Source organism: Heptranchias perlo, chromosome 4 (genome assembly GCF_035084215.1).
Source record: "Heptranchias perlo isolate sHepPer1 chromosome 4, sHepPer1.hap1, whole genome shotgun sequence".
Classification (NCBI taxonomy): Eukaryota; Metazoa; Chordata; class Chondrichthyes; order Hexanchiformes; family Hexanchidae; genus Heptranchias; species Heptranchias perlo.
In genome coordinates this window covers 21,873,439-21,891,622 of record NC_090328.1, presented here as the reverse complement: position 1 = coordinate 21,891,622, position 18,184 = coordinate 21,873,439, and the positions used below count along the sequence as shown (strand labels likewise).

The 18,184-nt window shown below is 39.5% G+C and overlaps 1 protein-coding gene across 1 annotated transcript in view; it reads right to left on the bottom strand.

Annotated features, from left to right (window-relative positions):
• The window catches only part of trappc11 (trafficking protein particle complex subunit 11), a 62,134-nt gene that overhangs the window by 29,073 nt on the left and 14,877 nt on the right, over nucleotides 1-18,184 (bottom strand). Inside the window, exons 3-12 of the mRNA XM_067982547.1 lie at nucleotides 16,930-17,099; nucleotides 13,908-13,978; nucleotides 11,732-11,846; nucleotides 9,553-9,652; nucleotides 7,931-8,004; nucleotides 6,917-7,013; nucleotides 5,881-6,014; nucleotides 5,507-5,654; nucleotides 3,625-3,718; nucleotides 13-92 (exon numbers count right to left, since the gene is read on the bottom strand). Coding sequence (XP_067838648.1) covers nucleotides 13-92; nucleotides 3,625-3,718; nucleotides 5,507-5,654; nucleotides 5,881-6,014; nucleotides 6,917-7,013; nucleotides 7,931-8,004; nucleotides 9,553-9,652; nucleotides 11,732-11,846; nucleotides 13,908-13,978; nucleotides 16,930-17,099 — 1,083 coding nt within the window. The remainder of the gene's footprint in view (nucleotides 1-12; nucleotides 93-3,624; nucleotides 3,719-5,506; nucleotides 5,655-5,880; nucleotides 6,015-6,916; nucleotides 7,014-7,930; nucleotides 8,005-9,552; nucleotides 9,653-11,731; nucleotides 11,847-13,907; nucleotides 13,979-16,929; nucleotides 17,100-18,184) is intronic.

Genomic DNA, 18,184 nt, shown 5'->3' with positions numbered 1-18,184 from the left:
AAGTGTACTTACAGAGTGGTCAACATCTCTTTCTTTGAGCTGAAGTGCCAGAATGCCAACTTTCTCTTTCTCAGGATCTGGTGGTTCAATACCTGAATAAGATAGTTTATAATCCATTAAATGGGAACCACAATCAGTGGCACTGGAAAGAAATTCAGTGGGAAACCTACTGGGTGGTCATACTATCACAGCTGGATAGCTTCAACATTAGCAAAATTTGGGCTTCAGTTATATTGCAGCCTATTTAAAACCAATGGCTAGCACCATTGCCTAGGGAACAGAATGTTTTCTTTTTTGGAATTCTGGGAGATTTTTCATTCCCATTGTTATCACTTCAAAAATTCTACAAAGTACACTCAACATACCATCATTATCCTTAAAAAGGGGAAGCAAATTTAAATTGTACATATCTAGCAGACATTATATCCATCATGTGCTTTGAATAATATACAACCCTTTTCTAGCATTTAAAAAAATAAACCTACTACCTTTTTGAAGGTTGTTAACATATCTGTACTTTTGATCTTTGTTGATTGTCCTGCCCCTGCTTGGAGATGCTCTTCTTTAGACATCAGTTCTGATCAAGAGTCCCATCCCAAATACTAATGTGTCTTTCTTTCAGATACTGACCACCTATACATTTCCAGAATTTCTAGTTTCTTCTTATCTCTTTCCTCCCTTCCATAGACCATGTATAATTTGCCTTATCTGTGGTTCTAATCAAAGCATTCAATATTATGATGTAAGTGCCAGTCTTTGGTAAAAACTTAAGATAAAAACTGTCTAGAATTTCTCCCCAAACTCCTCCCACAACCAAAGATAATTGAGCAAAACTCCAGATTATTAAATCACACACCATTCAAATCCAATAAAAACAAAACACTGGAAACACACAGCAGGTGTCAGCACCTGTAAAGAGAAAAGATGGTTAACGTTTGGGGATTGAACCCTTCAATAGAACTATTCAACTCCAATTGGTAGTTTTCCACAAAGGACACACGCACGGCCCAAATACAAAGGAAATGTCTTTGATCATGAGATTTCTCTCTGCCTAAAGTTTTCTCTTGAGGTTCACGGTGAGTAAGCTCATACGGGTACCAGTAGCCATCAGTACCTCGTCCAAGTACCTTCAGGTGAGAGCCTAGAGATTGAGTTTTGACAGACTGTAAAATCACGGTCAACAAAAGCACAACTGGGTTCTTTGCTTAGGCTGTTAGCCACTCACTACCAACAGTCACTGGTTGATGATCAGGAGTAGAAACCCCTGTTCAAGGACGCAGAGCAATTTTAGTATTCACTGCCCTGGGCAAGACAGGCTAACTACAAAATCCAGAGAAATAATTTGGTACCACCCATACCTGTCTAGCTAAGTACGAGACCATGCAATGCATGTACAAGACCATGCAATGCATGTAACGACTAGAACCGCTTTGGTCTATTATAGCTTTCAATTCGGTTCTTCAAACATATCTATTCTGCATCCCCTCCATACAGAGCTTCCAACTACATTATAAATCATTGGCTTTACAAATAGAGGTACACAGAGTACAAAAGCAAGGAAGTTATACTAAACCTTTATAAAACACTGATTAGGCCTCAGCTGGAGTACTGTGTCCAATTCTGGACTTTAGGAAGGATGTCAAAGCCTTGAGAGGGTGCAGAAGAAATTTACTAGAATGGTACCAGGGATGAGGTACTTCAGTTATGTCAAAACAGGAGAAGCTGGGGTTGTTCTCCTTAGAACAGAGAAGGTTATGGGGAGATTTGATAGAGGTGTTCAAAATCATGAATGGTTTTGACAGAGTAAATAAGGAGAAATTGTTTCCAGTGGCAGAAGGGTCGGTAACCAGAGGACATAATCTATGTCTTAAATCTTAAGGTGATTGGCAAAAGAACTAGAGGCGACATAAGGCAAAAAAATGTTTACACGGTGAGTTGTTGTCTTCTGGAACGCACTACCTGAAAGGGTGGTGGATGCAGATTCAATAGTAACTTTCAAAAGGGAATTGGATAAATACTTGAAGGGAAAAAGTTTGCATGGCTATGGGACTAATTGGATAGCTCTACCAAAGTGCCAGCACAGGTACGATGGGCCGAATGACCTCCTTCTGTGCTGTATAATTCTATGATTCTCATCACTTTCTATTGCAGAGCCAGTTTTCAGTCCAGTAATGTGGACTATTATGAATTCCATAAGCATTAATTTTCGTGAAAAGCCCCACAAGACCTTGTCAAATGCTTTTTGAAAACACAGGTGAAGTATATCCACGGAATAGTCATCACCTGCTGATTTACTCATCACTTAAAAGAACTTATTTTACTGCTTTAAAAATTGTTGCCAACTCATGCTTTCTGCATTCTAGAAAAATATTGACAGTATTCCTTAAAATGCCCTCAGATGTTTTCTACACACCCATGTTAGACCAACTTGTCCACAATTCCTCACCTCAACTCCTGACAGCATCTGTTGCTGACTGAGACTTCAACATTGGCCTGTCAGTTTCTTTCCCCTTCCTTCCTTAAAATTACAATAAATGTAAATCATCCCATCAATGATGAAATACTTCCAGAGTACTTTGTGAGCAAAACAAGCACCGTGCAACTGGTAACATGTTAAATTCTAATTAGATACCACTGGTTTGGGGTGGAGTGTATTTTCATTATGAAGTAGTCCCATTATTAAAAGTAACAATTGTACAATAATATTATTATTGAGGTACTGCAATTTTTAGTATTATTTCACACTTGCACCAGTTCTTTCTTCAGTAAGATCAGCAGCCAGCATTCTTTAAAGCCAGAAAATGATCCCAATTCTGATCCAGGCCAGGAAACCTTAAGTATCAGCTGGATACGCAGTGACGTATGGTAGTAGAGATTCTTTCCAGCATGCTCTCTAAATTGGTCATCTGGGACCAAATTTCAGATTTCTTTACAGAACCATTTTCCGATACAATTGAGCCATATGTCAGGGCCATTTGCTAGTCCAAGACCCAAAACAGGAGATGAAGAATTGACTAACAAAAGAAAATGTAGAATTTTCAAACACTTTTTGATATTCAACAATGTATGGATGATAAAATGCTTCCCCACACTATCCTTCTCGTTTGAGACTTTGTCAACATAATGGAAAAGTGGTAGGTAGCAGGCTCAGGTGTAAAATGGGGTCCTGATCTCCCATGCATAATTTTAAAAGTTGGCCCAAATGATAAAAAATAAAAGCTCAGCACTATTCTTAAGAATGAACTTGGATCTACTCCCCAGATTGAGTTACAGTATAGCTTTGAGATTTAACATGTTGACAGAGCACACCAGTGAAATCTGATAAAAATGTGTTCAGAATCTAAATTATGAGCAACACTAGCACAGGTCTTGGCCAAGAGTGACACATAATTTAACACCGCAACAACTAGTGCTGACTGGATAATGTGAGCAAGTTGGGTCAGCCTCAAGCAAACAAACACGCTTATCTTGCCTCATCAGTGCCCAGAACATATGTATTTAAAACTAGACAATTAGGTGCAATGAGAGGAATTCATACTATGATCACAAGATAAAAATTTTCCTAGATCACAGTTTGCATGTCAAAACTTCATTAAATTACTTTGATTGTAACTTTTCCCTTACTTTGATGACTTTGCCTCCAAGGTCTTTGTCCAAAAAAATCCAGTACTCCAGCAGGAGTCTCCAATGGGTCAGGACTAGGATAGGTGGTAAAGGGCTACAAAGAATAAACATAATATGACAGAATAAATACCCAAGAAGTTATCCAGTCAAACATTTCAAGTAACAAGGAAAATTAAATTGCCAAACAAGAAAAGCTCATTTGACCCATCAATCTTGTTGCATCAAATTCAGTTATGCTGCAGACATCCCACAAAAGGCAATGGACCCAGTGTAATAGAACAATTTATGAACACTGGGCTAAAGAATTCCAACTCCTGTGTGGCTATCATTATGCATCTCAGTCACACACACATATATGGGTTCTACTTAGGGCTGGAAGCATTGCTTAAACAAGTAAAACTACAGAGGTGCAGCCATGTGCATATATAGTGGAACCTTGATTATCCATGAGAGGGAAGTCCCCAGTGAATAATCGAAGTCCACAAACTGTATGAACAATTGCTACCCTGAGGTTTGAATATTCCTGTCTCCCTCCACCTGTTGGCCTCAAGAAAACAAGAGCATTGTCCCATCCCTTTCAGAATTGGAAGGTTTTCTCAAGAGCATAATTTAATTCTATCATGTGGATGGATCATTTATCTGATTTACTACAATTTTCCTAGATCACAGTTTGCATGTCAAAACTTCATGAAATTATTTTGATTGTAACCCCTCGGTTGTTCTGCTCTTGCCGCCAAGATCATTTGGTGCTGGAACAGCTGAATGAATTAGTCTGCCAGCTCCAAGCACATAGAAACCAGCCTGACATAAATGCTCCTTTGAGGGCCAACTACGAGCTCCCTCATCCCTCATCCCTCAACTCTCAACACTGATCTATTCGGCAGCCTCCATGGTGATATCAGTGGAGATGACTTTAAAATCAATACCTAACGTAGCTGTTTAAACTCACTCCTGCAGGAGTAAATGGAACAAGTTTTGAATCTAACTTCATATGCATTCTGCTCATACAGGTGTTCATTTTAAACGGCCATATTGGCAGCTTAATGAGGTCAGTAAACTGAAAGTTGCGACAGCATTCTGAAAGTGATTGCATAGTTCCTTTAGTTCTCAGGTGTGTAAGTCAGAGGTGTGGGGGGGGGGGGGGGGGGGAATAGGGTTATAGCTTGCATCATGGAATATTTTTGGTCACCTCTGGTGTCTGCGGTCGATCTTGCTGGTGGAGTCAATGCTAGCTGATCTGGTCAGCAGGAGCAAAGCTAAAGTGAAGGAAAACAAAATCGCTGACAGCCCCGACTCCTGTTGGTCTTCCATTATCCACAAATTATCATGTATAATAGAGTACATGGATAACAGGAGCATGGATAATTAATGTTGCACTGTACAGCTATTGCAATTTAGGATACAAGCAAACACTATGGATTGCATATGTCTAAACTTACAAGCATTAAGTAATACAGAAGCACTATGCTTCGATTCCACTGACACACCAGTCTATGTAAAGTCATAAGTATGCACGGTCAAGTTCTGCCAGAGAAATTCTCTCTCCAGTACATGCTGTTTTATAACAGGATTCTCTTTAAACTTAAATGTTTCCAAAGGTTTAGTTTAAGCAAAGCAATCTTGTATAATTTATTTTCTTATGGTTACTAGATCTCTCGCCCACAAAGACAATTAGATAAGCAGCAACAGCATAAATAAAAAAAACTTTTCAATCTTGTATTCTAACCAATCACAAATTTGATATTCAGAAAATGACTCAATATGGCAGAGCAAAACAGATTCCAGGGAATAATATGCAACTTGAACACATTAGGTGATTTTATTAATGATCACAAACTACCATAGATAGCTTAATTCCACCTTTCTTGGAAACTTTACATACATCAAGGTTGCAGAGTTGGTTCGCCAGTTGTTTGCGTTCTTGTGCATAGTATGCTGCCTGTTGATAATAGAAGCCAGGGTTCTGGGTCTGAATTGCTGTAAGACCAAGTTTAATGGCTTCGTCAAACAAATCCCCAAATGCTTGAAATCTTACAAAGGAAAAAAAAGGAAGCATTACAAATAAATTACCAGAGGATATCCTGTGGCATTGCTTCATCAATAAGAAAAAAAATAGTAGTAAACGAGGAACACACAGGTAAAGAAATAAAGTTGTGTCCCTCTCATACCAGTTACCCAAATAAATCTACCCACAACATGCTGTAATCATAGGGGGCATGACGCAATTACGAATTTAAAAAGTCAGCAGGAACATACTGTTTAGACATCCAGGCCGTGTGTTCAAATGCCAGTTCTGCACTTCCTATCTTCTTTTTGCATAAATCCACATGTTTACGGAACTGAGCGATGGCATCTAATGGAGCATTGTGCTGGAAACATAAACGACAAATCTGGGGAAACAGAAGCAGATAGCAAATGAAAACTGCATGTCCTACTTAATTACAGCCCAAGGTATTTATGGTACCCACAGTATTCACAAACTGTTCATGATCCTAACTGCTGAGTCTGTATTTTGGTCTGGTGCAGCATTTAAACTAGTGTTAGAAATACATCAATCCTGACTCATGAGCTGAATAGATGGACTTGTGCTCCCTTTTTGTTTAAAAAAAAACTTAACTGCGTAAACCAGATTCATGGCCAAAACTTCACAGAATGAAATTTTGTTGCGCTTGGTGGGAAGACAATATTTATGAAGCAATTGTATTTTTGAAAAAAAATCTTTCATAGAGATTAGAGATACACTGCTCATTAAATGCAAAATATGACCCCTCTGAACTTTACTTCTATTCAACAATGTTATGAATGCTTTGTTACTCACTTTCATTTTCAATGAAAGCAATTATAACAATTTCCAATTGAGCACATTCATAAAGTGCATCTAGTTGATGTTGTAATGCATGCATTCCTAAAACAGTAGGTGGACTGTAGAATTTGTAATTGTTCCATAAAAGTTAAGAGTCCTAAAAATGTACCGGCAAGTAACAATGAAAGTTGTTATGTCACTTATGCCAGGTTTTCAAAACAGGCTCCGCAAAGCCTAGGAATCCAAAAGGTAATCAGATTTCAGCTTTTCTGCACCTGGTGACTTACAAGCATGTTGTTTTTGTTGCTATATATCACTAAAATGTTTTCAACATTGATAGAGCTGTTTTCTTTGAACAGCAGACAGAAAAGTTTCAAAACTACTGTATTAGATACATATTAATTACTTCTTAATGGCAGCTATTACATTCAGCTATGGCGATGGAGGCAGAATAGTGCAATGACTGTAACTAACAAGTTGTGTAATCACCTTGTAGTTGATGAATCCAGCCATGGTCTTGATTTCAAGCATGTTGGTCTCATGGGCTCTCAATTCATGTACAAGGTTATAGGCAGTTCTATAGTTTCTGAAAATAAAGACACCTTCAAATAAACAAACAGACACCCAAGGCACATTCAGCAAGTGTTTTTTTAAAAAAAGAAAGCAATGTTATATCAAGTGCCAAGTTATCACAACTGATGTAACGCTGCTACAATACACAGGCTACCATTCAGTCATACCAATTCAATTTTGCATTGTGCTAGAAAGAGTGGAGAGAAGATGCAACAAGTGGTCAAATTGACAAATAAAAAAGTGAAAAACTGATATTTCCACTTCAAGCTCTGTAAAAGATATGCATTTTTATTAATGTTTGTTCACTGAGCAGAACTGAGAAATTATAGTTGCTTCTGTTTAGTTCTCTCCACCTATTTAGTGTCTTAAGCATCCTACACTTATTCCAAAGTATGAAAATGTTTCTGTTTATAGTGGACAGAGACAGAGGCAGATGATGTTTAGAGGTAATTAAAACAAAAAGCTTCCCTGATTTGTAAGTAGTTAAATGTACTGATTGGCATGGTAATGAGTGATACAAAACCAAAAGGTCCCAAGTTTAATCCCTGGTCTGTACTGACTGCAATAAACTCAGCTATGGCAATAATAAAGCGTGTTATATTTTATCTCATCAGATGAGGACTGGTCCGTCCTTGGTTGTGAAACACCCTCATTCGCCCCAAATAGCTCACCATGTGAGCTTACACAAACAGACACTTGGGTAAGTTATTGGAGGCCTTCTAGCATCCAAAAACTACCACTCATGCATAAGTCACTGCCTTTAGAAATGGAGAAAAGGATGATGAAAAAAAAAAATTGAGAAATCATTTTTCCTCCCCCAGTGAGTTTGTTGTTAAGGTCAATTGCAATGCAGACAGACAGACAATAAAAATAGAAACAAGAAAGCATTTAACAAAGACTAAGAATATTACCAATTAATAAAAGCCTTACTTTAATGCATTTTGTGTATCCTGTTTCAATTCACTGAAGAAAGCAGTCTTGAACTGATGTCTCACAAATAAAAGCTATCAAAAATAAAAAGACACATGTGGATTAAACCAGAAAGTGAGAATTTTTCACTCTTTAAAATCACAAAGATGAAACCTCATTTGACTTACAGACTGTGCAATGCAACGGACTGCTTACTGGGAATAGATTTTCATTTCTAAGTGCACACTGTTAATGTTAATCATTTTCAAGGAGTTTTAATTGGCTATTTGAAGTGTAATAAATCCCAAATCACTTTGATAACATGAGTCTAAGCAACAGTAACAAACCTACATTAATACTGCAGAAAAGAAAAAGATATAATCTTGTTTTCCATTTCATTATAGATGCAATTTTTTTTTACAAAATAAAGCCATTGAGCTGGAACTGAAGTTTGCAATTTACTGGCCTCTAATTGACTTCAATTACAATTATCTGAATTCTCACAGGGAACATTTCATCACTGGCCTTAAAAAGACACACTACACCTCCTCAAAAAGTGCTCCAGACCCGACTACCCATTGAGCAACACCATGGCAAATCTCCCATTTGTAATTGAAGCCGTTTATATAAAATGAACAATGATTGTAGCATTCCAAAACAGCTAATTTTATAATGCAAAAGGAATACAAACAACTCTTGGAATACTCTTCCAGTCACAATTAGGGTTGCCAGGAGATGAATTTCCTGGGCATTGCTGATAGCAGCTGGGAGAACTTTGCCATTTAAATTTACCGTCACACCAGTGGCCCCCGCCGCTCCATGACATCACCGGCTGCCACCACAGAAAAGTCTCCGGCTCAGTATCACCACCAGCTGGTTACCCGGAATCAAGGGTGGTGGTGGTCGTGGTGACGAGAGTGACAGCAGATCGAGAGACTGGGAAGGGGCCGGGATATTGGGGTTTGGGCGGTGGTGAGAGTGACAGCGGATTGGAAGACTGAGAAGGGCTGGGAGCAACAGCAACACTGAGTGGAAGCAGCACCGAGAGAGGAGCAGCCAGTAATGAGGCAAGTGAAATCTGGGGACTTTACTATGGGTAAATAGTGAAAGATTGTTTCCACTGGTGGAAAAATGAGGAACAAGGGGATAGAGGCTGAAGATTCTCACTAGAAGAACCAAGGGGGAAAAGAGAGAAGAAAGGTTTTGTTACTGAGAGCTATTAAGCCATGGAATGCTTCACCACAAGTGGTGATTAAGGCAGAGACTAGATCATTTAAAAGGGAATGTGATGCATTTGAAAGAGGGAATGGGGTTGTAGGAGAGAGCGCTAAATCTTTTCTTCCTGTGCTGTAATTTCTAACAGTCTATGAAAATTCTCCCGAGTCCAGGCCCAGTTTTGAAATTTTGGTGCAGAGCTGTGTTTAGCCTCAGAACTACAGCTTTGTAAAATACTCCCAACCATCTAGTGCTCTATACATTTTTAGTAAAAACTAATCTATATAGGAGTATTAAAATAAACATCAGTCACCAACCCAGGGCACTGGATATTAAACTAGCATTTATGCATTTAGACTGAGCACTAGTTACTACAGGACACTTCTCTCCCTCCCTCCCCCCCACCCAACCCCCTCAACTACATTTACCTGATGAGTTGTTTTGTTCAAAAATTCTTTGTGTGATTTAACTCTCCGGATCTCTGTGTAATAATATGTCTGTGCATGCTCATAAAAAGCATTCTCTAACCTGCAAAAAACAAAAGCAACCAATATGTATTTTTAATGTGAAAGAATGCTATCTAGAATTGATTCAAATAAAAATTTAAAATTTGATATAGCTAAACACCAGCAAGCAAAGTCCATCTCTAATGAAGCAATCTGTTGAATTATAGGAGTCACAAACAGGCTGGCAATTTGAATTTTAACAACTATAATAATTTCTGGATGATAAGTTTATCAGTTTGAGAAACCATAGTGGAGAGTTAACATGGGTTTATGAACACCAAACAACCTTTTTAAATTAAAAAAAAGGCAGCCGGTCAAAAAAATCAATAAGTTTTAATTATTTTAAAAAAACATGGACCCAAGATTGTGGAATTCTGAAAGAAAAGTGCCAGAATATAAACTGAATTTATTTTTGATTTGATCTCAGGATATGGGAGATGCTGACAAGGCCGCATTAATGGGCCATCCTTAGCTGCCCTGCAGGTGGTGGACCTTTTCCTTGAGCCTTTGCTGCACTTGTAACTGCTATGTATTTTTATAACCAGGAAACAGGATATTCAGCCCAACCAGTCTATGTCAGCACTTACCTTCCACGTGAGCAAATAATCCTAACCACATTTACCACCTTGTTCCCATATCCCTTCATCCCCTCAGCCAATCTAATCTTAAATGTTGACCTAGTTTATGCCTCAACCACCATCTCTGGAAGCAAATTCCACAGCCTCAAAACTCTGTTAAAGTAGTTTCTCCTGCCCTTTGTTCTAAATCTCTTACATTAATTTTGTGTCTATGGCCCCTCGTTCTTGACCCCTCAGTTACCACTCTGTTCCATCCTTGCATAATTTTAAACACTATCAAATCACCTTGTAATATGTGTTGTTCTAATGAAAAAAGCCTCAATTTTTCCAAGTCTTTCTTCGTATTTGTATTTCCTCATAGAAGGCAGTATCCTGGGAATCTGCATTGTACCCTCTCTAAATATCCTTTCTATAGTGTGAAGCCCAATGCTGCATACAGTACTCTAAGGTCTTATAGTTTTATATAGGCTCATCATTGCCTCTTGGCTTTTATATTCTATACCACAAGATTAAAAAAAGCCAATGGTATTCTAAGTTTTAATAGCTTCATCAACCTCAATACAAAATTGCGGGAGGGACCCCAACCAGGTTAAAAGCAGTGCGGAGTGGCAGTGGAACATCGTGGCAGAGGTCCCCCATCAGGTGAGGAAGTCATGCTTCAATTATATAGGACCTTGGTCAGACCACAAAGACACCACACCTCAGGAAGGGTATATCGGCCTTGGAAGGGGTGCAGCGCAGATTCATTAGAATGATACCGAGGTTTAGAGGGTTAAATAGTGATGACAGGTTTCATAAACTTGGCTTGAGTATAAAAAAAATTGAGGTGATCTGATCGACATGTTTAAAATGGTTAAAAGGATGAGATACGGTGAAACTATTTCCTCTGGTGCTGGAATTAATCTTAAAATTAGAGCCGGGCCATTCAGGAGTGAAATCAGGAAGCACTTTTTCACATAATGGGTAGTAGAAATCCGGAACTCTCCCCCCAAAAGGCTGTGGATTGCCAGGCCAGTGCCAAGCCTCTGGCCACTGTACCCAACAAACACAACCGTCTTCCTTTGTCTCATGTATGACTCCTTTGGCCTTCAATAGAGAGCTGTCCAGCAGCTTCTGCAGATAAAACTGTCCACAGAGTTACATAGAAACATAGAAAATAGGAGCAGGAGTAGGCCATTTGGCCCTTCGAGCCTGCTCCGCCATTCAATATGATCATGGCTGATCCTCTATCTCAATACTATATTCCTGCTCTCTCTCCATACCCCTTGATGCCTTTTGTGTCTAGAGTTGCTCTTCACATGATGGATGCAGCATTGTTAAAACAAGAGGAAATGTTTAACCCAAATATAACATTTGAATCAGACTTAATCTTAACTGCAATTTAAAGAAAACACAACAGCTTATGCGACAGTTTTTTTTAAAAACTAGTGTACGAAAATAAGGTTATAGGAAAACCTCTCTGATAACTTATTAGAATGGAGGTGGAGCAAGTGAGGAATTGGTCAAAAATGCAAGTTACCTACCTGATAATGTAACCTACAAGATGGTCCGTATGCGGTAGCACAAACAAAGACTTTCCCGACAAATCACAGGCATTGCACAGTGCTGCTGCTCTCTCTGAAGCAATTAAGTCCTCACCTAAGTAGCATTAAATGGAAGAAATATCTGATCTAAAATGCAATGATGATGGGAGCAACTTTTTATAACTGCATATCTTGTGTGGTAATGAAATTGCAGAAAGGCCTTTAAACCATTTATTGCCATGGATAGATTTTAAACTCTACAATTAAAACATTGTAACTGGATTGGATTTTGGATATAATTCTAAGAATACTGTAAAGCAAGAAAAGGTCCTCTTTTCTTTATATTTCTTATTCTATTTCATTATACTTAAGCATTAGAAATTTGCAGAAAATCACTTCCATGGTAGTGCTGAATGCTCCAAGCCATAACGAATGTGCAAATGGATAAAAACAAAATTCAAGACCTGAACCAGACTGAAGATAGATTTTAAAAAAAAATTAATTACTGTAATTCAAGGCAAAGAAAAAAGGCAAAAATATATTTTTTTTAAATTAAGTTTGGGAAGACAATTGGTCCAAGTAGCTATACAGGAGCACATTTCACTGTCCTAATGCTGTTCAGAGAAGTAATATTTCTCATTAACTGCTGTATTCTGTAAGTTCTGTAAAAGCAAAACGTTTTAATTTATACATTTTAAGTTCTCTCATATTGTACAACACAGAATTGTGCACAAGCCTTTGCAGTGCGCACCCCTTCCCACATGGAGGAATAGTCAACCCAGGTTTCTCTTGTGCACTTCTTAGAGGCCCATTGCTTAGCTGGATTGGTAGAACTCTGGCAGCACGTAAGCCATCTTCCTTCCACTCAACCAGCGTTGGCACGTGGCCCGCGGAAACCAATTTTAAAAAAGTGGAGTAAAATATAGTTTTTCAGCTTCATACAAAATTTCAGTGAGGTATGGTGAGGTTAAGTAATTCATTTACCATTTTTTTTTAAAAACTCAAATTGCAAACTTTTAGCCATCAGGCCATCCTGGCTGTACAATCGCCTGGAGTCAGGTATAGCGACAAATCCATAAGTGAGCATATTGCAGCATTATCACACAGGCATGGAGACCTTGAAATTGAATTTTAGGAATTGTCTTCCTTATTCCACTGGAATCATAGATGGAATGGTTATTTTCCTGTACTTGTATGAGCCCAGATGGCACAGACTCCTCTACCATCACAAGAATGGTCCCAGCAAGAGTTAGTGCCTCCAAACAGAAAATTGAGGACGAAATATTGAAAAAAAAAGTGCATGCTGAGATCACAAGTACCCCCCAAATCCTCTCCAAGAACACTAGGATACAGTCAGGTTTCACAATTAAGGCTTTATGCTTAGGCTTCCTGAATGAGTTACAATCATCCCTTTCAGCCAATTTGGGAGGGAAAAAATGGTAAAAAATGTTTCTTTTTAAAGTCCCAGTTTAACCAATCTAAAAAGCTAACAAAATAGTTTTAAAATGGACCATTTTAAATTGTGCAAGTTACAAAATAGAAGCAGTAGCACTAGTTTCATTAGACATTATAAGAACCAATATTGGACAGTTAAACATCTTTGTTTCAAAACAAAATCATGAACAAAAAAGTTGTTGACTTCAATGTAATGTATCCATAGCCCAAAGCTTTTCTGATTCTACTTTCATTCCATTAGGCTCAATATGGAGCATAAACACCAGCAGAGACCAGTTGGGCTGAATGGCCTGTTTTAGTGCTGTAGATTCTATGTAAAAGAAATTCTATTTTGTTTAAGTTTTACTTAAAATGTTGAAATCATAGAACAGCAATAATGGTAAAAGTGTATTTTTAATTTATTCATTATAATGTTTGCAACCTACTTATGGCAACAAAAAGGTATTTTCTTTGAAAAAAAAATGGAGATAATGCTGGAAATGCTCAGCGGGTCAGTCGGCATCTGTGGAGAGAACAGACAAGTTAACATTTTGACTGCAGACACTTCTTTAGAACAGTTCTGAAGATGGGTCTTCGCCCAATACGTCAATTTGTCTGTTCTTTCCACAAATGTTGACTGACATGCTGTGTGTTTCCAGCATTTTCTGTTTTTGTTTGGGATTTTCCAGCATGTGCTGCATTTTGCTTTGTTCTTTTAAAAAAGAGCTTGCAATTAAGATACCTGGAGGTAAGGGAGTTTTCTTCTGTATCAGCACTACAGCAACCTTTGTGTTTCTTCCCTGTAAACTTTGCCTGGAACCACAAAGTACACAAATCAGAGAGGCATGGAAAAAAAAGTACAAAAGAAATCACATAGCATTCTGCACAGATGGTAGAGTCCGATTAGGTCATATATCCTGGACAAAATAAGAATGATCACTTCTTTTGCTAGTTTTAGGAATGACAATGCTGCCTGTGTAATCCACAAAAGTGAAGGTATAAATTAGGAATATAGCAAAATACAGGAGCAGAAAAGACTCTGCAGTCCATCTGACCAATCCCAAAAACTAGTACCTCAAAAATCACTCTCTCCAATATCTGTCCGATTCTCCTTTAAATTTGTCCACATTATCTATATCCTCTGCCTCCTGGGCAGTCGATACACAGCTGCAACTCGCATTTATATAGTACTTTTAAACATACAAAGCTTCACAGAGACGCATGGGGAAAAAAGGGAACACCAAACAATATTGGGAGGGGGGGGTTCAAAAGCTTGGTCAAGCAGTTGAGTATAAAGGAGGAGTGTCAGAAGGTTTTAGGGATTACCAGAGCATCGAGCCAAGGTAGCTGAAGGCATGACCACCAATGGTGGAGCAGAGGGGTAGGATGCACAAGAGGCCCAAGTCAAAGAAACATACAGTAGTTAAACCTAAACTGTCTACGCACCTTCCCTCTACGCTGAAGCCTCTGTCCCCCAGTACAGAAAGTGACCGTTAATAAAGTAACTGCCAAAATTAAGGTGAAAAAACATCTTGCACCAGCCAATTCAAAAGAATCAGAATCCAGTGTAGTAGGAATCACGGGCATTCATTGATTGCTGCAAGACTCATGTATGTCCCCTGCTGGCACCTGCCCATACATTCACCTCCTTAGCAGAAGTTTCAAAGCCAGACTGTGGAATTGTTTATCTAAGATAACCAAATAGTGATTATCCTCCTTTTGAAGGGTGAAGGGGTGTAAGCAGGGTTTCTTTGGTTTATGAAGCTCCAGAATGGTATACCTGCTGAGTGACCCCCTCCGTGACAGATTTGGCACCCCAGGGAACCGGGCCAGGCAGGGCTGCAGCACCCAAGGGAACCGGGCCAGGCAGGGCTGCAGCACCCCAGGGAACCGGGCCAGGCAGGGCTGCAGCACCCCAGGGAACCGGGCCAGGCAGGGCTGCAGCACCCCAGGGAACCGGGCCAGGCAGGGCTGCAGCACCCCAGGGACCTGCTGATTATTGAGCAACCAGCCTGGTTCACTAAAGGAATCTGAACAGGTAGTACACATGCCTGCCACTAAGTGGTGGGATTCTTCCCACTCGACTCCAGATAATCCTCTAATGGATAGGGTGAAACTGGCTTGGCAAACAGCTGGAAACCTAGCGTTATGTGCTGGTAGGCAGAGCAGCTGTGGCTGGGGAGAAAAGTGCAGAAGTGTTCCTACATCATGGAAGTCATGATGAACCTTTATAAAACGCTGGTTTTGCCACAACTGGAATAGTGGCCAGTTCTGGGCACCGCACTTCAGGAAAGATGTGAAGGCCTTACAAGAGATTTAATAGAATGATTCCAGGAATGGGGGACTTTAGTTATGCGGATATACTGGAGAACTTGGGTTGTTCTCCTTGGAACAGAGATGAGTGCGAGGAGATTTGATAGAGGTATTAAAAATCATGAAGGGTCTAAACAGAGTAGAGAGAAAGAACCTGTTCCCGTTGGCAGAATGGTCAAGAACCAGAGGACAGATTGAAGGTGATTGGCAAAAGAACCAAAAAGGTGACAAGAGGAAAATCTTTTTTTTTTTTTAAAAAGTGCGGTCTGGATCTGGAATGCACTGTCCGAGGGGGTGATGGAGGCAGATTCAATCATGGCCTTCAAAAGGGAACTGGCTAAGTACTTGAAAGAAAAAAATTTGCAGGACATGGAGAAAGAGCAAGGGAGTGGGACTAGCTGGATTGCTCTTGCATAGAGCCGGCACGGACACGATGGGCCAAATGGCCTCCTTTCGTGCTGTAACCTTCCTATGATTCTACTCACAGGGACTCTAAAGCCGTGGCTGTTGTCAAACTAAACTCTCTGGTATTGGGCAAGTTGGGTGCGTTCCTATAGAGGAACTCTACCCATGTCAATTTCTCAGTAACTCAGTTTGGAAGCTCTTAAAGATGGTTTCTGCATGTGTCAGACATCCAACTGACTCGAAGAAACCTCAAAGGTGCATAAAGAAAAAAAATTCTGCTTACATGCAAATGCACAAACACACTTGACAGTCCCTCAAGGCAGGAGCCAGGTTTTATTATTTCAAGTACTTTGCTTGCAGAGCTATTCCGCTTTTTTCAGATCAATGTGATTAAACTTCCATCCATGGTGAAAGCTTTAGCCAGCAACCATCATTTGCAATGATACAATTTGGTGCTTTCATAATGGACAGGGTGTGAGATTCAAAGACATTTTAACTGCCTTCACAGCAGGAAGATGCTAAAGGTATCACCTTAGTGATAAAGTTATACAACTATTTATTCCACTAAAAGATTTCAATATAAAAATCTCATTCCAATTTCTGGTTTCTTGTTAATTTCTATTTAAAATGATAACATTTTCAAAGAGCAGTTACATTTTGCAACCTTTTACAGAAAGGATAAAGAGCAAGCAAGTACATTAAGATGATATCACTGCATGATATAATTGGAAAAGGATTTTTCTTTACAACAATTATATGTTCAGTTGAATAACACAACTCAACTGCGTTGGTTGCTAAAAAGCTAATTGAACCAAATCCCAGCGTCTCTTTGGCACAGTCTGGTAGTTCTTCGGTCCTTAAAAGGAGATCTGTATCCGTTCCTGACCAAGAAATTATAGCTCACTGGTTGAAAATAGACAGTGCTACAGATCTGCTTCCAAATCGTTCCAAGAGATTTTAAACATCTGGTTCACTATTTATGTAGGCACATTCCTTTCCAGATTCTTACAAGAATAGTGTTCATAAACACAAAGGATTAGGGATACCTGACAATTTCTACTCTGGTAGCACACTCGGACTGCTTTTCCTTCCACTGTGGCTCATCCCAGTCCAGTTCATAGAAGACCACCACGAGTGCAGGAACAAGGTTCAGATGTTTGTTCATCCAACCTGTTTTAAGGATTCCTTTTGGAATGTACCACTCATAAGAAGTCCTCTGTTAAGGGAGAAGTGAAATAATTAGCAAGAAAACTCCACCAAAGCAAGAATGTTAAAGCTTTTTGTGTTTGTGGGTTGCACAGATACATACTCTGGAGTCACAGAAGTGACATAAAATTTAAATCTATGTTCTCATTAATTTGCATATATCTCAAGTTGCTAATAAGCAATCTTGGTGTGATTTATGATATAACCATCACACTAATTCATACAAGCGAAGTAGGAAATGGTTTATTGGGGAGATAAAGTGCATTGTTACAGTCTAGAGTAGAGGGAGCTTTACTCTTTCCATTTATATAGCGTCTTTAATGCAACAAAACATCCTAGTGGACTTCACAGTCAGACCCAAGCTGAAGTAGGAAGCAGAGGTGAGCAAAAGTGCAGACACAGAGGTAGATTTTAAAGAAGGGGATGAGGGAAAGAGATGTAGTAAAACAAAGCAGTTTAGGGAGATGGTGCCAGAGTGTGGGGACAAGACAGTGGAAGTCGCTGCTATTGACGGTAGTGAGAGACAGGAAAACTGCAGACGACCAGAGTTGGAAGAGTAAAGGGTGCAGGCTGGGACATAGGAAGGGACGAGGCTGTGAAGGAATTTGAAAACGGTTAGCAGCATTTTGTGTGGGATAAGGTCCAGGTGGTGGAGTTCCAGATGAGTTAAAGCTTATGCAAGGTGCAGCTTGGGAGGCCAACAAGGAAGGTATTAGATAAATTATGCTCAGAAGTAAAGCCATGGATGAGGGTTTCAGCAGCAGTGGGGTGACACAGTGGTGGAAACGGTCAACGTTTCAGTGATGGAAACAGGTAATTGATTAAATGTGGGGTTTGGAGCTCAGCTCAGGGTCAAGCAGACAACAAGGGTGTGTAGCAGTAGATGGAGCTTGAGCAAATATCTACAAAGGGGGATGGCATCAGGAGCTAGGATATGGAGTTTATGGTGGGGGGGACTTAACAGGATAGCTTTGCTTTTGCCAAAGATCAGCTGCAAGAAATCTGGCTCATCCACAACTTGATAACGAACAGGCAGTCTGACTGCACAGCAACAGTCCTGGAATGTAAAGCTGGGTATCCTCAGCGATCATAAGA